Consider the following 24,957-nt stretch of genomic DNA (forward strand, 5'->3'; position numbering starts at 1 on the left):
TGGCATAGTGGCACTCCCCTAGGAACGCCATAATATAGCGCCAAGAGTTAGGCGCCATATGAGACGGTGAGATGCGCCACCATGAAATGCAAGTGGTTATGACGGGATGCAAGGGAAGGCGTAGCCTGGCCTAGAAAGCATCAATGGTAAGGGCGAAACCCCTTGGAATGGGATCGTACGCCCGCTGGCCGGGCTCAGGAGCAAGGAGAACAAATTCCTTCGGGATGCCATAGAGACCCCGAAGGTGATTGAGCAACGACTCGCTCACAGTCAAGTCGAGGTCGTGTGGCCACATCAGGGCCTCAAGGGCCCGAGCCGCCTTTTCGTCAGGAGACGAGTCAGGATTCGACGAAATCACCCCCTTTCCGATTCTAGCCAAAGAAGAAGACAAAGAGGAAGAGGAAGAAGACACCATCCTTACCGACCTTCAGTGAAAGGAGAAGGACAATCGATGTAAACGAAACGGAAGTGCCCAGAGCAGCATAGTAACAACAGATGGGGAGACCCTTAGGGGGCTAGCCGCGCATTAGTTATAGTCATGATCCCGCCGAAAGCAGCGACCCTTCCCCTCCCGAGGCGTGTTGCATCGGAATGACCAAAACGTCATTCCACCATAAACGCGGCTTGACAGGACAGCCAACGAGCGCGCTACGCGTGGCAAAAGACAAGCAGGGAGCGCCGGTCTTCTAGAAAACTGGCGATTCACGAAAAGGACTCGTCCCCTGGACTCCCAGGGAGACCAAAAGCTACCTGGCCACTCGCGCCCCCCCCTCGTGAGGGGTCCAATCCACTCCTGCGCGGCCTGCCCGCTTGCGTTGTGCCCCTCGGCCGCATGTTGCCCAAGACCACACCTGCGCAGCCTGCACGCCTGCGTTGTGCTCCTCGGTCACACGTTGCCCGAGACCACACCTGCGCGGCCTGCCTGCCTGCGTTGTGCTCCTCGACTGCTCGTTGCCCGAGGCCGCACCTACACGGCCTTCCCGCCTGCGTCGTGCACCTCGGCACCATGGCGCCCGAGACCACACCTGCGCGGCCTGCCCGCCTGTGTTGTGCTCCTCGACCGCACGTTGCCCGAGGCCACACCTGTGCGGCCTGCCCGCCTGCGTCGTGCACCTCGGCACCATGCCGCCCGAGACCACACCTGCGCGGCCTGCCCGCCTGCGTTGTGCTCCTCGACCGTACGTTGCCCGAGGCCACACTTGCGCGGCCTGCCCGCCTACGTTGTGCTCCTCGACCACTCATCACCCAGGGTCCCCGTCACCAGCATGGGCCAAAACGTCACCCGTGGCCCATTAACGACCGCTCAGGCTCGCCTCCTCACGACACGCCAACCGCAATGTCAGACGCCATCAGATTGACGATCCTGCTCCCTGCGGACAGGCGCTCTAGGTAACGCTAAGCTCCCGTATAAATACCCCCGTGTTCTAAGAAAAAAAAAAGGAGGGACAAAAAGAGTTAGTACTAATATCTTGAGGATGGATTAATTTCTTTAAGGAGTCAAAGTAAATATGACGATGAATATCCTATTCCCTATCCCATGATAACTTGCGGATGTAAAATGTTCACAGAGTCCAGCACTCTATTATTCCAGCGGCGACTGTAATGGATCTCGATCATCAATGAATATGAAAGAGAATTCTTAGTAAACATTGACAAAAGTCGAGAAGAATCGACTTTGAATCAACTACAGACTAGAACAAAGATGTGTCCCGCAAAGCGTTGGGCACCAGCGTTCATATAATGATTACGTAGCTCATTTATCTACTGAGATAGAAAGCAAGCCTCCTTTCCTCAAATGAATACTCTAACTCCTCTACTGGTGCTACCCTGAGGCAAGTCGGAGCAGGCGTTGTGGCCACCTGCATAGGCATTGGCGTTTTGGGGGTTGGGGCTGGCGTTGCGTTCAATGTCTTGTTCTCTTCGACAGCACCAGTAATGGGCTTCGACGGTGTTGGCATTGGCTCTGTAGCTTGAGTTTTGGGTGTCGGGGCCGGCATTGCGTTTGACGTCATGGTAATGGGCTTAGCGTTCTCTTCGATCGCACTGGAAATGGGCTTCGATGGTGTTGCCATTGGCGCTGCAGCTGGAGTTCTGGGCGTCGACGTCAATCCCTTTGACGTCATGTGATCTTCAAAAGCAAAGGTAATGGGCCTCGACGGTGTCGATGGAATGTGGTTGACCGGAGCCAGGGGAGCAAAGGGTTTTCGTGGCGCACCCATTTCTTGATGCGCGGTGAAGGATAGCTTCTTCATAGGAAGGCCAGCAATATCTAGGCCCCTTGCACCTATACAAACAAGAGCTCGACTTTACAGACCTCGTTCATAGTAAAATTTGGGAAACATTGTCGTATTGCTACTGGAGATTCAAGAAACTAACCAGGGGAAAGGGTACCCAGATCATCTATCTTCTTCGTCGAGCGTCCAGACTTTGCGGAATGCAAATAGTCAGGCTTGGGAGGAGGCTGCATTGCTGCTCCACCAAGAGACAGCCTTCGGCTTGGACCCCCATTTGATGTTCTATGAAGTTTCTTTGCACTTTGAGGCTTTAAAGGGCTGGGTTTTGAACCGTAGAGAGCTTCCTGTTCGGCTATGAGCTGACCTTGGAGTTTCTTCTGGTCCTGAATTGTACTACTGTGTGTTAATCCCGAGCCACAAATATCTGACTTGATCCACTAGAATATCATTGTGTTAAAAAGCTAACCCTCTGTCGCTTGCGCTCTTGCTCTTTCTCTTGCCGGACTATGATGTATTCTTCCAGCATTGACAGAAGACGCACCTACAAGGTAGAAAGAAGCAATTGGAGATCGGATTCCTAATAAGACCATCAACGACCAACAAACATGTGAGGAAATGCTCACGCCGTCGTATGTGAATTCAACGCCTCTTTCTTTCTCCCATTGTGTGATTTTGGCTGCCAGAGTCTCTATCATTGCTGCTCAAGATACAGCAAGTAGCAAATGAAGTCACAGAACTTCCATGATGCAGATATATAAATCGTATTTGGTCTTAGATGTCTCTATATATCAACCTGGAATCTTGTTGACCAAAGCACGAGCTTTCTCAGCACGCTTGAGTGCTAAGTGTGCACCTCTTCCAGCATTGTAGCGGTTCTCATCCTGCAATAGATTGGAGAAAAGAATGTCAGTCACAGAACAGAGCAAAAGTGTACAGCTACCATTTTACTCAGATTCCCGACCCTATTGTATTCCTCCAGCCAGGCCTCCTCCTCGCATGCGGGTAACCATTTCTCTACCCTTTCGAGAATATCTTTCCTGCTGAATGCTTCCTCTTTAACTGTTGAGATTTGGTCCTCTATCTGTTCCAGAATTAAAGAAGCATCAATGGCTCCTGCAACACAAAGAATTGGAGACCAAGTTTAAGCTAAGGAGCCGTCTCTCGATAGCACGAAATTACAGAAATATCAACAGATACCAGATTCGATAGCACTGATTGCAAGTTCTGCATCATTTTCTGCCTCTGCAACCAGATGTGCTCGTCGACGAAGCTCTTCCAGTTCCGTTTTCTTCTTCAAGACTAGCTCTTTCATCTTGCTTACTTTTAGCTGTTCAAGTCTCAAAACTTCTGCCTCCACCTACATCAAAATTGTGCTCCTATAACTAACATATCACTGCAACCGAGCAAATTTGGCTGTAGTTGCTTACTTACAAAATTGAGGAAGTCCGGTGAAAGAGTGTTGGCCTCGGTAATTTCTGATTCTGAAGCAGCTATATTACTGGTCACATTCTGAAACAGTCGTTGCTCTTCAATTGGTGTATCCATAAGATTCCACAGTTCCAACATTGTAGAGGCAAGATCTTGAAGCTGCCATAAATCAATGTCGCAATATGAATTATAGCACAAGTAAGATAAGGATTGTCATTCTCAGTAGCATCAATTACCTTCTGCATCCTTTCTACTTTAATCTCTCGCAATCTCCCTATGGCAATGGATAGCCTTTCGATTGTAGCATTGCTTACGCTCTTTGGTACTTCAGATTCATCCAAACTAGGGTGTATTTCTGTTACTGTTTCTTTAAAATCAATTCCAAGCACAGAACATAAGGCATTCAGGGTAGACAAGTGTTCCATCACTTGCTTCAAGCGATCACTCTGTAACAGAAGAAAGTTAATTTGTTACAAGAACAAATGAGTGATGTTGTTGACGATTATGCAAATGAAATGTGATCCAGAGGAGTTCACTTCAGACCTTCTCCTTCTGAAGTGACTCTAGTTGTCTGTACAAGTCTTCAAGCCTTCTTGCAGATAAATCAGATTCATCCACGGCCAACTTCGATTGGTTGCCTTCAGAAGACGTGATCTCAAATGAGATCTTTCTTATCTGTTCTATTACTTCTAAAAATTGATTCCATCTCTCAACTTTTCTCTTTCGCATCTCCTCTAGCTGTGGGCCAATGGACTTGAGCTCCTCTTTTAAGCTTCCCGTACTGTGATTGGACTGCAAATACATTTGAGATGCGTAATACATTTCCCCCCATTGAAAGCTTCAAAATTAGAAAAGCTACTTATGCAGGATAGCACCTACACTCTAGCAATGCACTGATAAGAATCGCAGCAAACAAACATAGGATCAAGCAACATCAGATAATTATCCATCAGTTTTGGCATTCCAAGAATTTTAAACCCAGGAAAGTGCTAAAGTCTGATAGCAAAAGCATGAACTGAGACACACCTGTCTAATGTGTACTGGTGGCTCACCCAATGCGGAACAGATGGCTGCAAGCTCCGCTTCAGAGTCAGCAATTGCCTGTCGCAGCTGAGCTCTACAACGGTTGGCCTGGTCGACCTTTCTTCTATACACATCCAGGCACTCTTGTTCTAGTTCGAGGAGCATTTTATCCCTTTCAGCATCAGATTCACCAACCTCATCCCATATAATCTGATACAATACAATTAATGAACCAGGTTGAATGAATTAATAAGCCAGCTACTGATGTCCTCAAAAGCAACATTGTTACATATAATGCTGCGGAAACAATTACTGCAGTGAGAGTGAGTAGTTGCAATGATCAGGATATTATTCATAATTTATGTTCCTCCTATAACTATGTTCAACAACAACATTTTATATAACAAGCTAGTGGAGCTACTGAAAACCTGAAGCTCATATAGAATAGATCCACAAGCTGTTTCCAATTGTAACAGCTGATCGCTAGATAGACGAGCCATGCAACCAATTTGACCTGCAAAAAGAATACGTGTCCATAAAAAGCATTTACTTCATCGAAGAAAAAGGAATTAGTTCAGGAAAGAGAGATCCAAAATGTCTGCAATGGCGAAGTAAAGGGTGCATATATGTTCAAGATTTACACGACACCAAATGGAGGAAAATAACTGATGGGTAATTTTTTTCAAGTAATTTATGTTCAAGATTAGCTTTTTTCCTCATGCGGCAAAATTATTTGGTTACATTAATAAGTCAAGTAAGGGGAAACTAGTAGTCAAATCGAGTATGGATTATAAAGAGTAAGTTAAAGAAGAAGCAGAGACAACAATAGAAACCCACGATCACCACATCAAAAATCAATTCGCTCCGCTAGTGAGAGGTTCCAGTAAAATCAATTCGAAAGAAACAAAATTAAAGCTACTCGGATGCCGAAACCATCCGCGAAGCCGAAACAAGACGTCCGACTATCCAACCATCCAAAACCAAATCACTGCATTATATTAACATCAAAACAAAGAAGCATTTCATAGAATGTATGAGCCTAGATGAGATAAAATTGTGCTGAGGAGCGCCCATCTTTAGATCTTCGAAACATCAACAACATAGGGCAAATTTCAACAGAAATTTAAGCTAAAAGAAGGAAAGAGAGGGGGGGAGGGGGGGGGGGAGGGGGGGAGGGAGGAGAGAGAGAGATCTCGGAACGAGGCGTACCTGAAGAGGGCTCAGATGGGATCGATGCAAGAACCAAAGGAAAGCGAAGCTGAGTTTCGCTGCAAGATTTGGCCGTCAGAGATCGCCGAGTGTGAGAGAGAGGGAGAGAGAGAGAGAGAAGGGGCAAAAAAGGATTCGAAATGGAGGTGTTTTGATTTGAAATGGAGATACCATTTTGTGAACTTTATTGGGCTGGTATATGATCTGGGACGTTGAATTCGAAATGGACGGATATTGATCTGTTACCGTTACCGAATAGGGTCAATGAAGACGGGAAGGGCGCCGTCGTAATTATGGCTGCCTTGCCAGCCCTATTAAAGTAAAGATAATGCAGTAAATGACGAGGAGAAAAATCCAATAATACATTTCTGAGCTTTGTATCGTATAACTTAAATCTACGTACATTTTTCAGGGGAGAGAGTGAATGGGCCCCCACAGTTTGGTGGATGCGTAAGACGGTGAGAGTACGCAGTTCGCCCAAAAGCGAGAACCAACTTAAGTTGCCACTTGAGAACAGACTTACCTTACGACAGATGGTATAGAAGCGCACCATCTCCATCCGACCCCATCCCTCCCTCTCCCCTTGGGGTGTGCCACCGCAGCATGTCGCGACTTGGGTCGGCACAAGCGAAGGCGCTGCAAATCCGTAACCCTTATCGGGGTTTTATTTATATTAAGCCCATGAATCGCACGACTTGTCCCACGAATGTATTGAGCCCTATGGGTCCGTCACTTGACACATGGGGAAGACCACCAACCATTTCGCATCACCAGATGCCATACCAAATCACTATTGGCTCATCTCCTGCGATGGACATATATTTCTGCCGTGGATGCTTTCGGTCGGGCAGCGATGATTCTATCAGGATCCGCAGAAGTGAATTCGAATGGGAATGAACCGATGCAAGAATGACGATAAAAAGAAGAATCATGCAGCCTGCTCAACGTCTATAGAACTACTGGCTCATAATCTAGTGGATGCAAAAGTCGAACAAACTAGATTGGCAGCAGACTACCTCCTTGTGAGTGATGCTGACATATCCTTGCTTGTTTTCTCCGGATTGCAACGCCAGCCCAAAAAATACACAAGAAGAAGAGGACACACCTGGATTGACCAATTCATCAAAGAAGACTTGCTTCCCTTTCATCCTTTCTTTTGTAGACTTCTAGCTACGACTTGCCTTGCTAAACTAGTAGCTGCAAATTTCCTATATCAATTACACACTTTCCAACATGCGCCGGCGGTCATCATGGACCAGAACTCGTCGAAGTCCACGAGGCCGTCGCCGTTCCTATCGACGCCTCTGATCATGAGCCGGCACTCCCGGAGGCTGCACTTGCCGTGGCCCAAACGGACGAGTACCCTCCTTAGATCCTCGGCGGAGATGAACCCGTTCCCGTCGACGTCGAACACCCGGAAGGCTTCCATCAGCTCCTCTCTGCTACCGGACATATCGCCGCCGCTTCCGCTCCCTCCTCCGCCGACGGCCTCCATGAACTCGTCGAGGTCAATGAAGCCATCCCCGTTGCAGTCTGCCTCTCGCACCATCACCTCAGCCTCCCGCGCGGCCGTGGCCCGCTCGTGTCCCATGCACAGCAGCAAGTCACAGAGCTCCGGAGGAGATATCTTCCCGTCGCCGTTGGAGTCGATGAGCCGGAACACTTCCTTCAGCTGGCTGGATATCTCCATGGCCGCTTCGGAGGACGACGACAACCAGTTGAAGTTCGTGCGGACACTCCTGGCCTCTGCTCCGTCTCCCTTGCACGCCATGGCTTTGATGAGTTTGCGGAGGCAGGCTCCCACCCGCCTGCCCAGAGGAAACATGTGAGCCAACGCTGGAGGAGGACAGAAGCACAGAGGGAGAGATGACGCTTGAAATACGGGATGGGAAAGAAAAAACTTGGGGAGCAAAGAATCATCAGATGAACAGTACATATAGGAAATAAACAAGAAGGTGGACAAGCTCTGATCACTAAGAGATTTATAGGCTAATCGAAAATCAAACACCAGGACCTGAATATACACCGGATGTGTTATGCTATCAGAAAGGGGGGCGGGGGGAGGGGAGGGGTGGGTGCACGGAACCATGTGGGCAGCGTAATGGTTCTGGATTCATGGGCGGTGCAGTGATTGGGTTGTCTTATTTCCTGTAAATGGAAGCGAGTACAGTTGTTGGTGGTGGCGATAGGTGCCTTGAAGTAGATATTACTCTGTACGTTCTTTTGGTTCATCTCCTCATTTCGGAAGAGGCACAGTGGAGAGCCACAAGGGAAGATGAATGATAGATACATACCTTTATGCTGGTCCATCTAAATAAGAACAAGCTCGCCAAGACTTCGTACAGCACATAGCTGGTTGGACTTCGTAGAGCTGGAGGCCTTCCATAATCGTGAATAGTGTTACAAGATAACTGGAAATACGTGCATATGTTCTAAGCTTTTTAACTCGTAAAAAGAAAAAGGTTGTCCACTGCAATTGATCCCTGTAAACTCTAAAAAGCTCCACTGTTTCGCTCCAAGCCCTGTCAAAATTTCCATCATAAATCACTCATCTCTCTGTTGCTAACTATTCTTGGCAAGAGGCCTTATCCCAAGATTTCATTTTCGTACAACAGTAGGCTTAACAATGGGCCAGGATCAGACTTACGGGCTAAATTCACAGAGATAAATCTGGGCCCCGAACGGGCGACTAAAATTGTCATCGATGGGACGGCCTTAAAGTTACAGTAGAAGACAGATTTGTTCTTCCAGCAGAAAGAAATGATCTCTGGTCTATATATCATGAATTATAAGAGAAACTAGGTGCGGGTTTTTTATCATTCAGCTGATCCCTTTTGGGTTGGTGGGGTGGGTGACCAAAGTGTCCATGGGCAGTCATTGCATGCAAGGCTGCAGCGGTACGTACGTGACAGTACCAGCTTGCTTCTGTTTTTATTTCCTTCTTCGACTTGTGATGCCCTGACCTTCGCCATGTGCTGAAAGCTGAGCCACAGTCTCACCTCACCTCCTCTTCTCGCTGCCCATCATAACGTGGGGAGAAAGGACGAACCGAGAACGCCTCCTGCTCGATCACCGTGTGGAAGAGCTATATTGTCTTAGGACTCTACTACTTAGCATGAAAAACCTTTAGATGTTTGCCTCAGCAGTGTGACTGCTTGTGATTTCTGAAGCCGAGCGGTTGAGATATTTTAGATGGGACAAGAGGGATTGTACTTGGTTCATGGTGACTATGTGCGGAAGGCCTAATTTGTTCTTGATGAAAACATCCTTGGGGCTTGATGAGAATCTTTACAAGTTGGTGCTGATGATAGCCCATATAATGCTATGATGAAAAGGAAGAAGGTGTACATCTCGTACGACCCAGGAGTTTCTCCACAATCAAAGGTAAGATGGTCAAGACTCGAAGAAAGGATTTCTGGAGTCATATAACAAGTTTGGCAAGTGGCCAAATTAAAGAGGCAATGTGGCAGACCAGCACAAAGATGGCAGAAGATGGTTAAAAGCTTGGTAGATCTCATGGCCTACGCTGACAGTGGACCAAGGACTAGTGAACAACTTGTTCGTACCTTCCAAAATCGATCGCCTGCAGAGCATAAAGATCTTGTTGGTGAAAAATGGGAGAGCCTAAATGACCAAAAAGAAAAGATCTTGAACAACTAGTGCGGTTGTAGGCATGAAAAGATCCAACATTTATAGCTCTCGATCTTTGTATAGGTTCTACCTGCACTGGTTAACCTGAGTTAAAATTGTTGCACTAACCGACGACCAGGAAATATCCTGATGAGATTAGTCAAAGTCTGTTGACCACTTGAAACTATGTGATTAATTGGTAGCAAGTGTCTTGTGATACCGGAAGTCCTCCGTGATATCCGCCACCTCCGCTGGCCATAATTCTTATCCAGATTTCCAAGATTATCCAACAATTAGATGATCGACTTGCGAAAAATGACATGTACTCTTAGCTCGATCCCACTTGTGGTACAGGCAACATGTTGGGATCTGACACGGTGGGGTTCATTTGTGTGTTCCACGTCGTGACGGAGCTCTCGGGCACATGGAAACTGATTCAAATCCAACGCCAAAGCAACTGTTATGGTGATTGGCAGTGGTGGTGGGAAGTGGAGGACCAGTTCGTCCTCAACAAGGACAACAAGGTGATTTTAATGGAGCGGCCCCGCATGTCCTCCGCGTCAACACACACATAGCCCAACGCACCCGTGGTCTGTCCTTCCCTTTCTCGCCCCCGTCACATGCTCTTGTTCCTCTCGGCCTCCCCGCCTCTCTCCTATATATCCACCACCGGCTTTCTCCGCTCAACCCACAGCCGAGCAAAGCAGCAGGCGTAGCTTTCTCCTGCTGTAAAATCCCCCGAGTTCTAAGGGTTGGAGTTTGGAAGTAACCGTTGCAAGGAGATGGCGTTCCGGAGGTCGAACAAGCTTCCGCAGGCCGCGGCCATCAAGCAGATACTGAAGAGGTGCTCGAGCCTGGGGAGGAGGCAGCAGCCGGCGGACGTGCCCAAGGGCCACTTCGCAGTGTACGTGGGCGAGAACCGGAGCCGGTTCATCGTGCCCATCTCCTACCTCACGCACCCGGAGTTCCAGAGCCTGCTGCGGCAGGCCGAGGAAGAGTTTGGCTTCGACCACGACATGGGCCTCACCATCCCCTGCGAGGAGGTCGTCTTCCGCTCCCTCACCTCCATGCTTCGTTGAGGCAATGCACCATCATCCGGGACTCCGTTTGTTTATTCTTTTTTGCCTCCATTCCGATGGGGTGGTTCACTAGAATGTAGCTGTTCTTGCTCGATCGAAACCTACGCTGCGTGGGTTGTATTTGTACATCTCCGAGCGGCGTGCCCGCGGTTTGCCGCCCTGTGAGAACTAATTAATTTACTTGCAAGGAGTACAGCAGAGGGGGCACCTTCCCCTGTTCATACGCACTCTCTCTCTCTCTCTCTCTCTCTCTCTCTCTCTCTGTGTCCGTCTGTTCATGCTGTGACGCGTTTCCTGATACTGTATGAACGTTACAAAGACGATGAGAACACACCAGCTTTAGTTTACGCAGCATATATATGAATCCCGTAAGCTGCATGCGTAGTAAATTAAGCATGAGAGGTTTCTATGTTTGGGATCGAGTACATCTATGAGACCTGTAGACTGAACATCCTGTGGGCACATTTGTTTTGTTGGATAGAAGAACAGCTGAGCAAGTTAGCAGTAAAAATCAAGACCTCTTTCAGCTTCGGCTAAATTCAATAAGAGCTCGAAGCTTAACGGTGTGAGGTGAGTTATCTTTTTGTTTTCTTCTGCTGCTTTGTGCTTTCTCTTTCTTCTTTCCAACCTCTACAATATATTTCGAGGTGATGGAGAGGGCTGGAAGTTCAACATTTTTCCTGATTCAATAGAATCCAAATGCTAATGTGCTCCTGCTAATGCGGTTTGGTTCTAAAGTTTGAAGACTAAGAAGATTGAGAGAGAGAGAGAGAGAGAGAGGAGATGATGACCCTTTGAACCCAATACCTTTTGTCCTTTGCTTTGAAGTCATTAGAGGGCGACTTAATTAAGCGAAAAGAACGGCAACCATGGACATGAAAGTTCCTTTCCTCAATTATTTGTCCTAATATTAGCTGTTGGAATCAAAGTACAACAGTTTGTGCCTCTCGTCCTGTCTCTTTAAATTATGAGCTCCTATTGCGTTCGATTGACAACGCAACCGAGTCTTATAAATTAAGGGGTGGGTTTGCATTGGTTAACTTTTCTCTTTGCAATCCCTTTGGAACGATCGGATCTTCTTCCTTTTCAAGTGTGATTGGGCATCTCAATCATTCCGGCGAAAGAATCCTTCCTCCCGCTTTTGCTCTCCTCCACAGGTCTCCTGTGTGGCATCTATCATCCTCTCTCTCTCTTTGTCCAATCCAATCTATCGTCAAAGAAATCCCTCCTCTCCAACTCAACGATTCCGGTGACAGCACTATCTCCTGTTGGAACAGGGACAAGTGCATGTGGAATTTGGAACCCTCTGTTTGGTCTCTGGCTGCCCTTTATCACAGGCAGCGAGCGCACGCGTACGGGGGGGATTTCTTCTGAGCTTTGCCTACTAATATTATTTGGTTCAGCGAATCACCGCAGAGAACCCGGTCGAACCGCTTCGAATCGGCTCAAAATTGGAGTCGGACGGTTCAATTCCGATCTCTAGAAATTGGAATCAAAACCACAACAGTGGTTTCAAATCAGTTAAACATGAAAAATAAATAAATAAATAAATTTCATAGCATAGTTATTAATATTTTAAATTTAAAATATATTAACTTTAGTTTAAATTTCAATAAAAAAATTTATTTTTTTTATCAATCGAAATCGATGAATTGATTGGAGTCTGAATCGCTTGAAATCGATTTGATTCCGATTCCATATTTGATAGAACAAGAATGATTATTCGAAAAATGGGAAGAAGCTTAAGTAGAAGAGACCACAAATTTAGCCTTTTTTTTTTTGTGTGTTGATAGAGTTTGTAGGGCAAAATATCCCAATTGACCAAAGGAGTCATGAATGCACTAATATTTTTGAGCCGGCATTGATTCAAAGGACCCAATAGTCATTGTGGGTTGTCGGTGCTCATGAAATAATAACAATAATAATAATTTAATAGAAAATAATACTTATATATATATATATATATATATATATATATATATATATATATATATATATATATATATATATATATATATATATATATATATATATATATATTGTTCTCTCTGAATGAAAGGGTTCACACATGATGAGAGGCTTGAAATGTCGGCCAAGACTTCTTCCTGCATCTAAAAGAAGCAAAATAACAAACTAAGATGATTTTAAAAATGAAATCTTTTGTACCTTCTTAATCCTCAGTCAAACATTGCTGCCTTAGGAAAGCCAATAATCAAAAGGATAGATACGTAGGGTGCATTCTTCCATGCATGAGATTTTGATGGCTCAAATAGGTCATTGAGTACCACACAGCAACTCGTGTTACACTCCTATCAGCCATGAGATTATGCTTGAAGCTCTCAGTAAAGTCACGTTCTTCAGTGCAGAAATGACTAGTGGGTGCACCATCAAACACGTCGAAGAAACGAAGAAGAAGAGGCTCCGTCAAAGAGGACAACCATGGGTGGGTTTGGAGATGTGGAAGCTCATTAGGGTCCTCAAATCTAATGAGTGGCTGTGCAGACCTCTAAAATCTAGTTCTTCACTCTTAAACGTCTTCCAAGAGGTCCCTCTTCTAGCCTTCGCTGGCCATGCCATGTCTACGAGTCCCATCATCATCAAGCATTTAATGTTGGATACAAGTCGTATGCAGTGTCTACGAAATCTCATATGTATCCTCTCACATAAAATATTTAGTTCTATTAGGAAAATGTGTTTCCTTTAAATCTTCAGATATCAAAACCTTGAGAAATTTAGGTTATCTATAAAGCAGCAAACTTCAATTTCTAATATTTTTCCGTATCTAAATTTCTTTTCCTCTGAAAACTTTGTATCGAGCAATACGATAACACCAACACATCTCCAATCGTGGACGAAAACTTTCATGTTGCTACGGTTTTAGATGGTTTCATGCTTGAACCAATGTCTCTACAAAGAACAGTGTAGATGAACTCCTGTATTCTACAATGAACAGAGCCAAAACATTTGGATTCGTGAACTCCTGTCGTGCATCATAACGATGTGCTGATCTTTCTGTCGCTTTTATGGTCATTGGATCATCGTGTCTGTAGTGAGTGGTGTTGCAGCAAATTATAGATATCAACGCCCGCTAAAATTTGCTTTGCCATGTACGAACTTTTCTCGTTGAGGAGGTGAAAGTCCATCAAACTGAGTTCATTTCAGCCTCTCTATGTCAACGCCTCTGCAAGAGCACATTTATCAAAGCAGACATCGCCTTTCCGGAGACGGTATACCAAACATATCGAAGAAGATCTAACAAGGCAAGACGGGTCCACAGGAGGAGGAAACCCATGTGTTGACCGCGAGGTGCGCGGGAGCCACGGCCTCCAAATCTAATGAGTGGCTGTAGTGGCGTAACACATCGAATTCGCCATACTGAAGAGCTCCAAAGGGGTCGCTCTTGTGCTGTACAAACGTGGCCGGCTCGCCGACAGATCCATGGCAGCCGATGTCCTACTCCCGACATTAAGCATGCAGCGCCGGACATAGACCTCCAACTACGTGTACGGCCGCCGCGCGCGGAGCTTCTGCAGTGCCTGGTGACTCCCCGGCAAGTACTGTAACGCGGTGTCGGTGGATTACATGGTTGGAGCTGCAGCAACTTCTTGGTCATGCATGTTCCGGATGTGACTGTTGGCGCAGCATGTTCCTCCGTCGGCGATGTGGGACACAGGAGGCCGTGGCACCGGCGCGCCTGCATGCACCGAGCAAGAGCCCCACAGGCGTGGTGTTCCACCCGCACTAGAGCGCCATCGTCATGTGGCGTGAACTCCAGCGAGGAGACACGGACGTGAAGAGCATTCATTGCGGGTTGCAAGAGCTTGTGGTAGATGATTGTTTCCATTCTGGTTTAGTTAAAAGGGGTTTGTACCACGCCATGATGCCTTGTCATGCCGTCTGTGGGCGATCTCTCAACCCATTGTTATCTTCGATATGCTGCTACTCTATATCAGGCAGTGGAGCTTCTTATTTAGGCCGACAACAATCGTATTACTGGTATTATCGTCTGTTTCAATTACAGGATAGTCATGAAGAAGTGATGAATAATTCACAACTGAAAACTTTGAGCAATCACAAATCGGTATGGAGATTTCAAACGTTGATTGAATTCACAAACCAAACTTGGAATCTTTAAAGAAACATAATTTATGCCAGTTTACTATACATCAATCGGTGTTCTAAGAACATAGTTGGTTTACTATATGCTTACGTTCCGTAACAGGAAAATGTTGTCTTCACGACGACAATGTACATAAATTTTTGTCTGGTAAACCCACAACTGCCATTATAACTGTTGATCATCATGGAGGACATGGATGTTGCTCCAAGTTGCAATTCAAACAAACTTTCAAGGAAGGCGGGCGGCTCGATTGCAAGTAGATTTGGTAATTACCACCAAAAACAAGCGTAACCCGCCTAAAGGCTGAAAACTACAAGTTATGAGCTCAACTTTGAAGATTAATTGGTGGATCAACCACTGTGCACTCATTTATCAATCTGCGGAGAGTTCTTTTGGAATATCCATCAAAAGAAAAGTTTTCTCAAAAGCATAAATTAGTGATCGCCTTTTGTCTTGGAGAAAAACCTGCTAAAACCACGACCCTGCTTATCGGGCAAGGCATTAGGAAAAGAAGTAGAAGACGATGACCTGGAAGACCTATGCTTTTGATGCTTTGAGTTGATAGGTGATCTGGGAAATGGACTTGCTTCATTGTCGGATGGGCTAATCTGGGAGCTGTATCCATCCAATGGGGATTCACCACCGGTTCTTGGCGTCACAAAAGCAGCAGCACTTTCTGTCTCAGATGCCATGTACCTTGAATTATGCATGCTTTGAGTGTTAAAGCCAGTAGAGTCCAGTGCGTCTTCGAAATAGTCATTTAAGTGATTTCTGTTATTTGGAAAGGAATCTGATTGTTCTGCTGGTGGTCGCAATGTTTGCAATTGCCTTCCAAGCAGAAGTATGGTCTCTTGACACTCCGCAAGCTTCTCCGCAGCGGCTGCTATCTCTTTCTCCTATTACAGAACATACGGCACTTTGAAAGTTGTGTAGAAGAACTAGAAGTTCTGTTATCTGAATCTAAAGATGATGGCATGCCACAAATGGTTCATGTAAATTAACAAGTAGCACAAATTAGTTCAGTCCAAAAACAGTTTCCTGTGCTTTTCTGATGCCAGTGTAGTGAACAATTGCAAAAAATAAAATCAAATTGCAAACATCATTCTTGATAAGAAACGATTTGTGAGCTTCTGATTAATAAAGCAACAAACAGTAGGAATGCGAACCCTAGCCTTCCTGAAGGCACGAGTTTGTGAAATATCACATATTTAAAGTTGTCGTCAAACTCAAGAAAAGAACATCATGCAAAATTTTCGAAAGTCACAAAAGCACAAACATGAGTAGACATGGTTTTATAAAAGTTAATTGCAAAGCAAAATTTTCCTTTGGCAAAGTCTGTAAGCCATTTAGGATAAGAGAGACCAGAAAATTTTGGACCACTACTGGTGGGTTCAAAGAGGCAGTCATAAATTGGCTTATAAGAACCAACCTTGGCACTATTTTAACAAGGTCCAATGGTCAATGTCATTCTTATATAAAAGAAGAAAAAATAAAAATTATAGACCTAGCTCAACAAAAAGACTTGCATGATGGAGTCGAGGAATGCACATTACCTGTTTTGTCTTGTCATTGTCAGCATCTGAGCACATTGAACACTTTTCATTCCTTCATTTAAAAAAAAATGAAAAGAAATAAGAAAATAAGAACAATAAATATATTAACAGCACCAACTAAATAAATGCCAACTCCAACATGCAATCAACTATTCTGAATTACAATATTTAGCAAAGTCTACAAAACAATAGCTAACCTCTCGATCTTCTCTTGAAGATCTCTTAATTTGGTCAAATCATCCTGATGAATACGCTTTTCCTCACCAAGTTCATCGTTCAATGTTTGTACTTCTGTACGTAGAATGTTTACTTCGGCTTCTAACTGCTGTGAGCGTGATTCCAGCAACTTGTACGACTCGGCCATACACTTTAACTGTGTTTCAGACAAGCTGTTTGATTTTTGGCTAGCAGCCAATTGAGATTTAAGCTCTGCCAAACTTTGTTCTGCTTCGACTAGACGAAGTTTTGTCCCTTCCAACAATTCAGTACAAGTAGACAGTTCCGTTTGCATGTTTTTTTTCTCCAACCTCATCTCTTCAAATTCCTTCAACGAAAACTTCTGTGTCGTGCTCCTTTGTTCAAAGCTGTCACTGATAGGCCCCTCGATATCTGGATGAGAGGAAGAATGAGACGGAGCGATAGACCTTCCTGATAAAATCTCATTTCTTGGTTCATGCTGAGCCACTCTGTTTTCAAGTAATGTTACCTTATCTATGCAGTCTGAAATATTGCTTTCCCATTCATTGCCCATTTTAAAGGTCATTTTAAAGCCCATCTCACTGGCTTCGGACAAAATATGGGATAAAATAAGTATCAAATCATTCAAGCTTTTTTCATTGTGTAGTACATCATTGACATAAGAAGAGAACTGCTGGATTTTCTCACTTAGTATTGGACCACCAGATTGCCTATCTTGTAGTTCTGAGGATTCTTTACCAACAGATGTAACAAAATCTTGAATCTCTGACAAAGCATTTTTGAACTCTTGACCTAAGTTCTGCTTATCATCAGCGCATGAAATATCATCTTGCTTAGAAGAAATGCCTATATCGGTAGTCTTGTCCACATCATCATAGCAATCTCTTTTATGACAAGAAGCATCTGTAGAGTAATTTTCTTCGATAACACAGCTTACAGAATGCTGAGGCAACTCTTCCTGTGTTTCCTGCACAATATGTTTTATATCCTCCAACACTTTACCGATATCAACTTCCTGATCTGACAAGTTAAAAGTAGAGTTTATTCTTGACTGAAGCTTTCTCAACAGAGAACTGAGCTTATTCGTTGCAAGTTCTCCCTCAGAACACATTTGATTTGTGCAAGGCAGACCTGTCTTCTCTGATGCCAGATGTTGCTCTTTACTAGTAGCATCCTTTTGAACATCAGCCGACAAAGTACCATCATTATTTACAGTTTTCAGCTTATCAAGGACACCATCAGATATCGTCATTGTTCCATTAGACTCTGTTGACAAACAAGCTAACCTCTCCATCTCTAGAAAGTCATCCATAAGTTCCAAATGGTTTGAATTGCCAGTATTCTTACTCTTTTCAGTGCCTTTTTCTTTCTTGATTTGTGAGAGATCTGACGTTAATGGTGTAGCCCAAGGTTCAGAATAACTTTCTACTTCATCATTTCCATCTTCAGACATTGAGGTCAAGCTTGGTGGGTGACTTTCATTTTGGCTCAAATTGGTATCAGAAGAGATGTCAAAACTTGGATTTGATAAGAACTTTTGCGGGTTCAGAGCCAGCATCCGTGCTTCAACACTACGAAGCTTGCTTGCTGTTTTAGCAAAAATGTTTCTTGAAGCCTGTAACTCACTGTTACGGTTTGATAAAGCCTCTTTTAGCATTTTCGTTTCTTCCTCAGTTGCTAATAAGCGTGCTGTAAGAAACTCATTCTCCTTCTGCAAAGTGTAAATGCTTTCAGAGGCAAAATCCAGAGCCGGTGTTGATATGTGATTAGTACCGAGATTCTTAGCAGGTGAGCGCCGCAATCTACTCTCACCATGATCACGGCCTAAACTCTCAACCTCTAGCTTCATTTGTGCTAATGCAGCGGGTCCAGGCAGCTTTTTTCTAACAAGGCCACGTAATCTTTGGCATTCTGCTTCCAGTTTTGATATTTTCTTGACATCCTCCAGGTGCTGCTTGTTTGCTGCATCAGCAGACTTTACGCTCATATTTTTCTCTTCATTCCGAATTTCAAGCTCTTTAGAAACAACATGTAGTTCATATTTCAATGAATTAATTTCTTTTTCACATGATAGTATATTGCCCTTTAGCACTTCAATTTCAGTATCAGCTTGCAACTTCTCATCAGTAATTTTCATCAGAATATCTGCACGTTCTTGAAGAGATCTTGAAAGAGCTGCATTTTCAGCAGAAGCTCTGAGCAGCTCCTGGTCAAAATCATCTAGCTTTGCTTCTAGCTCTGCCTTCATTTTTTCCCATTGCTTAGTTTTGGCGAAGACTACATCATGCAATTTTTGCTCGCTTTCTTCCTTCACGTTTCTTATCTGCTTCATGCACTCCTTCAGGGCACCATCGAGATGAGATGCGCGTTCTTCAGCAGTAAGCTTCAACAATGTGACAGATTCAAGTTGATTTTTCAGTGCAGATGATTCAGCTTCAGCTTTTTCCCAACCTGAAACAACAAAAAATGTTCATCTTAATCATTGATACTCAAAATAAGAAATTAAAAACAATAAAAAAAGGTTCCTCATAATCAATTTTCAGATCAACAATCTTAAAGACAACCAGAGAAATCAGCTAAAACTATGTCAATTTTTTTAAGAAAGCATAACCAGATTGATGTGCTTATCACCAAGCAGTACTAAATGAAGTTAAGACACAGATCAGGCTAATGCATTGAGCATATGCAGGATGCAGCTGCATATGTTAATTTTGGTCACATGTACATGTCATACAATATATATACACACACACACATACTTTCCAACTGAGAAAATTTTGACAATTAAATAGCAAAGCCAAAATACATGGTTAAATTTATATATTAACAAATAAGGTGTCTAGTCAGAATAAGATAAAATGGTACTCATTAGTGAACCTAAAAGTGATAAGTGGAAAAGAAAAAAAAAGGTCAAAGCATAGAGGTCTTAGAGAATCACATAATAATAAATGGCATATGGATCATAATAAATAGCTGCCTGTTCACTCTGTTTGAACATAGTTATAGGACTACTACGGCTTTCTGCAAGAAGTCACAGGGCTATATCAGAATAAATGTCTGCATATGCAGCCACATGAACCACTTATTAAATGTTGGCACCAAAATATATTCATGCAAATTGATGTAATCCTACACCTTAGTACCTGAAACTGCTTCTTCAGCAACTTTAGCATGTTGCTTGACTAGATTATCCTTAGTTGTCATCTCGGTTTGTGCTGCAGATAATTTTTCTTGTAAGGTCTTCACTTGGTCTTCCAATTCAGTCAGGTGGGCATATGATTCCACAGAAATTTGTACATAGCTAATAGTATTACTATCCTGCAAAAAAGGGATTCAACTGAGAGAGTATGTAACCACATCAAGAGAAGAGCAAACCAGAAAACAAGACAGATGTCTTCACTCACAATCCACAGTAACGTAGGATAAGAAACAATAACTACCAACAACAAATCCTGGTGAGGTCTTTGAAAGAGCAGGGAATAGATTCCAAGCTAAGACCCTCATGAAACCTCATTAGTTTACCTGTTATGTTAACTCTTTGGATAAAGAAAGTTGTTTAATGTGATGCAAGTATATTTGCATAGATTTAAATTTTCTATTTTCCTTGGCCTTGATGATACAGGTGCAAGAAAAAAAAATGCTTGCTTATTCCACTCCATTGTGCTTCTCAAGATGTCCCAATAACCATTGATGTTGCCAGTGGTTATTCCTCCAAATATGACAGAAACAAACTGGTGCCCTGATTTGCAAGACTTCTGCTGGTTATAACTTCATCTCTTAATGTTTATTTTTATGAAATGACAATAATATAATGTGGTTTCCTTGTTTATTTATACTTCTGTTGGATCTGGAGATCCCATTTATTAGAATTGTTCAGCTTTGATTTGTGGATTTTGGGTGTACATTAGTTGCTTTTTAGTTTTTGTGTTGTCTCTTGGTTTTAGTGGATCACCTTTCATGGTGATGTAGCTATTCCCTAAACTCTTGCCCAACTCGGCTGGATATTTGATTATTGTTTACTGTCACACATTTGGAACAGCAAAGGTTTGCCACTTTTTTTTTCAGAAACTAACTACAAACACATGCAGTTCCTTGATATAAAATATAGCCATTGAATAATGGTCAGTTTCAACATTGAATAAATGGATGTCAACATACATATGCCAGTATGACTAAATGTCACCTGCCAACATGGATCACAGTATTATTGCCTACAGATTGAGCCTGCTAGATACCTCTAGTAATTTTGTTTAATGCACATAAAGTCTTCTATTTGTTGATGCTATGAAAAATGAACAAAGATAACTAATTAGCCTGACTGTATTATGCAAGTGTCTTTCATTTTAAAGTCTGCGTAGAACTCCGTAAAAGGGACCATATACAGCATTCTTGACATCTTTAAGCTTGTCCTTTTATGAGTCTCTATACAATATCCATCTATGAATTTCAAGTGGTATATTCTAGAAATACTCTTATGTTCAACTTTAAGGTTATACACCATATTTGCAAACAAATAATAAAACAAGCTTATCATTTTCCAATATCAGTATCCTGTATCTATCTACCTGCATGGAACCCATTTATCAAACTCGTATCGATGATGTCAATCAATTAGAAATGTTCAAAACATGTTGTCCATCAAGAATTCACTGATGTGATTTCATTCAAGTCTGCACCAGCAAAGCACAGAAAGAAACAAACCTGATCAACTTTATTTCCACCAGAACTAGATGAAATTGCAGTGGAGGAATCAGTTGTAGTCGCTGCCTTTTCAGATGACTTCTTCTTCCAAGGCCAACTTCGCCGATCCATCATCAATTAAATATCCTATAATGCTATATTGATTGAGTCATTCTTCAACAAATAAAGTACAATAGAAATGAAAACTCATGCTAACAGGTGGATTGACACAAGAAATGGTGACAGGAAAGCTGCAAGTTGTTTAAGATATCAAACAAGACCTATAGAATTACTAAGAGAAGAGTATATTCCTATAAGTATTAATATCCAGAAGGACATTTCCCATGATTTCTCAGTTATAATCACATGCTCATATGAATATAAACTGCCAGTAGAACTCTGGTTATGTATTTTAGTTATGCGAACAACAGAAATCCAAGTATTACAAGTGACTGAGTTCTGTCAATAGGTTTTTCCATGTTTCGACATTAGTTAAAACTTAAAACAAAACATGCTGCTAATGTTTTTAACTAATAAGTTTATCAAAGTCCATAAATATCTTATGCTTCACAATACTGAATTCGAGCATCCAAACAGAGAGATAGTATACTTGCCTACTAGAAACTCAATTTTATTTACTGATAATGACTAATGGTAAATGTTAGGTGATAATAAAGCCTCACATTCGACTCACAGTTAAATCTTCATATAAAGATACAAGTCAGACACTTTTGACAAGGTAGTGAGTCAAAATTTACCAAAACAATGAACTTGATTCTATAGTATATAGCCATAAAGATCCTTGAAGCTTTTACTTCTAGGTTTTGGTTGATGATGCTGGAATTCAGAATTAAAACTATGGTAGAATCTTAACAATTAAGCTAAAATGGAGTTTTGACCTCAAAGGGATACACTTATCACAATGCTAGTATACAGTCCTTCATCAGGTATTTATCAGTAATCTAGAGATAAGTTTCCAATTAAAACTATCAAAAAGAAGAAGAAACAACTTAATATCACTACTTTCTACAGAATATTCCTTCTTAATGCTCTCTACGATACTATTTAATATCTATCCGAGTTATTTATCAATACACTTCATCTTTTTGCATTTCCCGTTGAAGAAACCTATACGTAGGTACATATCCAATACTAGTTCCATCTCCATGCAACAGTTGGAAGAGGCATAATCAATTAGGCTCAGCTTTGGAACTTCTCTTACCATAATAACCAAGTGAACCTTGTAAGTCTGTAAAGTTGTTTCTGCCAAGAAATCTAGTCAATGACAGTTCTAGCTAATGATTCTTAAACTTTGAAGCTAAAAGAGAGAATCACACGTAGATTTAGATGAAAAGTAAACAAAACCTTTTTTTTTAGATTTGGCTCTGAAATTGTTAATGACACGTGATGATTGACAACGTTGACCATGGTATGAGTAACCAATTAGTGAAGTTTCCTGATTTTGTGAGTGCAGCTGCACTGTTTGCTGGAAAAGAAAAGCAATATCATCACATAGGTTTGACTCTGGGCACCCATTGGAACAGATATGCGCTGCTTTGTAAATATATCATTTGATACAGCTTGGCATTGTAGCGATACAGGAACCATAAACCTTAGCAGCTGGAATAGATATGTAGCAGAACGGTACGAATGAATTAAAAACAGAACCTGGAGGTAGAACTATCAAATATCTGATTTTCTAGTAACAGATAAGCATATATGGAGATTTAGCAACAATATTTGTGAGAGAGAAAAAAAGTTTCTTGGACACTGTAAATTGTCTTTTTAACCCTAGTAGTCACCACCACATGGAATGGAATCACAAGTTTAATATAAAACACAAGCTAATCAAAGAAAACCAGCATTGGTTGGTTGATTGAAGGACAAAGAGAGCGGTCGTCAGTCGTGCACAAACATGTTGAGAATTTAAAGCATTAAGGTGGATTAATCCTTGATGCCAGGACGAACACAAGTTAGGAGAGGGAAATTAAAAGCGGGAAGTAAATTAGAGAGGCCACCAAGGAAGCATTGAGAGCAGACATGGCCCAAAGTAGTTGAAATTCTTTAAATATAAGTGGGGTAAGGAGGTGCTATCGTCTCCCAGATACAATTAAGTGATTCCAGACTGGAAAAGGGGCGCAAAAACCATGCCCTTCCTGGTCTAATCTGGCATGGGCATGCTTGAAGCGAGATTGCTTCGGAAGGAATACAAGGCATTAGTTTAAAGCAGGCCAGTTCATCATGCCGGACTTGAAATTTTTTTGTCAATGCTAGTCTCCCACTTGCAGCACTGACCTACCAGCCAAGCTTTGGCAGCGTTTCAGCGTTCAGCAATACAAACTCAAAACCTTTGATCGGAAGAAAAGAACACCGAGGTGATCAAAAGTCTCCGCCAAGTACATTGAGAGCATCAGATCGATGCATTGTGTATCTGCTGGTCAGCAACAGCGATTATAAAGATTAAAGAAATCAAATTTCCTCAGGAAAAATATTAGGAGAAACACGGATTTTTCTGTCGTCGATGCCACCGCCAACGCACGAAATGAAATTCTATAGGAGCATAATTCTATCAGGGCTATAAAAAGATACGAGACAAAACCATCGGGGAAGATAGAACAGCAGCAGGGAAAACCAAAATCAGATGGGCGGAGCCAAATGCAGGCATGAACAGGACTTACCAGATGGAATGCGGTTCGCGCGGTTCGAATTCTGGGATCAGATCTGGCGAGCCGTGTGGTTTTGGTCCGAAGAAGCGATGCAGAGGAACAATGGAAGAAAGATGCGGTTCTTTCTCCGTATCGATTCTTTTTCCCTACCTTATTTGGATATATACACAAGTTCGGTGGAGACGGAGAGATACACAGAATGGCGGTGGAGGAGGAGGAGGAGGAGGAGATCGAGATAGTTATTGCCTTGTCTGCTGCGCCAACTCTCTCCGAGTCATACTTGTCGATGCCACTTCGTGCTCATACAAGAAGAACAGAGAACAGAGAACGGAGAACAGAGACGAGAGCACACAAAGAAAAGAAAAAGGGAAGGCAGGAGAACGAGAGCGAAGTGGGTAAAAATATTAGAGTTAGGTTGCGCACTTAAAAAGCAAAAACCATCGTTGGAAAGTACCCAAAGATGCCCGTTCCTTTCTCTTTCGCCTTTTCTTCCTTGAGGAAATTATTAGACCTACCCGTTTGCACCCCACGTGGGCCCCCATTCGGCTCATGTATCCTATTCAATAATGGAGCAGGTAGATGAGGCTAAATATATGCGCGTAATGAGTAAAAAGATAATGCTCCTTGCTGAAGCCCCCACCTTTCTAAAAAGAAACCCTACTATATTCTATACCTCTTTAACTTTTTCATGCTAGAAAGAGAGAGTCAAAAGACCACCACCGCTGGCTGCTAGAAGAAGACCGACCTTCCGAAGCAGGTTGAGCTGTGCGCATCAGCGTTGCTGCCTTCGAAACCGCGCTACGTCTCAGTCGGGGGGCGTTGGGTCTTAATTTACCTGTAATATTCAAAGCTGTGCTTGTCAGGACGGCTCTGTGAAGAAGAAAGAAAACATTCCTACCAATTACCAGAGGAGACCTGCTTCGGATAATATACATAAGGCCATGGATTGGACGGTGGTGATTGGAGTGGAATCCACCGACGGTTGCCGCGTCCTTTTTTCACAATTCTTTCCTATTTTACTCTCTTTTTTAACGCGCGCGTCGGTTTCAGCTGACGACGACTGACTTGATGGTGCGTTGGAGGCCGTCTGATCCGCGTTCGACGGTGATTCGATGGCAGTGCCGTCTTTGGTTCTCG

The 24,957-nt window shown here is 43.0% G+C and overlaps 4 protein-coding genes across 6 annotated transcripts; 1 reads left to right on the forward strand and 3 right to left on the reverse strand.

Moving 5' to 3' along the window:
- Positions 1–1,576: 1,576 nt before the first annotated feature.
- LOC103984565 (65-kDa microtubule-associated protein 3) lies at positions 1,577–6,035 on the reverse strand. The gene is made up of 13 exons (XM_009402082.3): positions 5,895–6,035; positions 5,114–5,199; positions 4,689–4,895; positions 4,206–4,454; positions 3,899–4,108; positions 3,666–3,821; positions 3,432–3,591; positions 3,196–3,347; positions 3,028–3,115; positions 2,858–2,931; positions 2,701–2,775; positions 2,377–2,617; positions 1,577–2,284 (listed from the first exon to the last, which is right to left on the reverse strand). The coding sequence occupies exons 2-13, from the start codon at positions 5,183–5,185 to the stop codon at positions 1,758–1,760; spliced, it is 2,211 nt and encodes a 736-aa protein (XP_009400357.2). The 5' UTR covers positions 5,186–5,199; positions 5,895–6,035; the 3' UTR covers positions 1,577–1,757.
- Positions 6,036–6,841: 806 nt separating this feature from the next.
- LOC103984781 (probable calcium-binding protein CML18) lies at positions 6,842–8,173 on the reverse strand. Its single transcript, XM_065150526.1, has 2 exons — positions 7,909–8,173; positions 6,842–7,702 (listed from the first exon to the last, which is right to left on the reverse strand). The coding sequence occupies exon 2, from the start codon at positions 7,663–7,665 to the stop codon at positions 7,108–7,110; it is 558 nt and encodes a 185-aa protein (XP_065006598.1). The 5' UTR covers positions 7,666–7,702; positions 7,909–8,173; the 3' UTR covers positions 6,842–7,107.
- A 1,949-nt stretch (positions 8,174–10,122) lies between these two features.
- On the forward strand, positions 10,123–10,826 carry LOC103984563 (protein SMALL AUXIN UP-REGULATED RNA 51). The gene has a single exon (XM_009402081.3). The coding sequence runs from the start codon at positions 10,307–10,309 to the stop codon at positions 10,601–10,603; it is 297 nt and encodes a 98-aa protein (XP_009400356.2). The 5' UTR covers positions 10,123–10,306; the 3' UTR covers positions 10,604–10,826.
- A 3,861-nt stretch (positions 10,827–14,687) lies between these two features.
- Positions 14,688–24,226, reverse strand: LOC103984562 (filament-like plant protein 4). Of its 3 annotated transcripts, none has more exons than XM_009402080.3 (6): positions 23,833–24,226; positions 21,176–21,301; positions 19,618–19,792; positions 16,474–18,925; positions 16,277–16,328; positions 14,688–15,619 (listed from the first exon to the last, which is right to left on the reverse strand). In XM_009402080.3, exons 2-6 carry the CDS (start codon positions 21,287–21,289, stop codon positions 15,158–15,160), a joined length of 3,255 nt encoding a protein of 1,084 aa, XP_009400355.2. In that variant the 5' UTR covers positions 21,290–21,301; positions 23,833–24,226; the 3' UTR covers positions 14,688–15,157. The 3 variants fall into 3 exon arrangements, with proteins under 3 accessions (XP_009400355.2, XP_018682164.2, XP_065008026.1); XM_018826619.2 differs by having other exon boundaries at positions 21,176–21,309; XM_065151954.1 differs by lacking the exon at positions 23,833–24,226 and adding an exon at positions 22,520–23,041.
- Between the last annotated feature and the right edge of the window lie 731 nt (positions 24,227–24,957).

The sequence above is a fragment of the Musa acuminata genome, chromosome BXJ3-5 (genome assembly GCF_036884655.1).
Source record: "Musa acuminata AAA Group cultivar baxijiao chromosome BXJ3-5, Cavendish_Baxijiao_AAA, whole genome shotgun sequence".
In the NCBI taxonomy this organism is placed as follows: domain Eukaryota; kingdom Viridiplantae; phylum Streptophyta; class Magnoliopsida; order Zingiberales; family Musaceae; genus Musa; species Musa acuminata.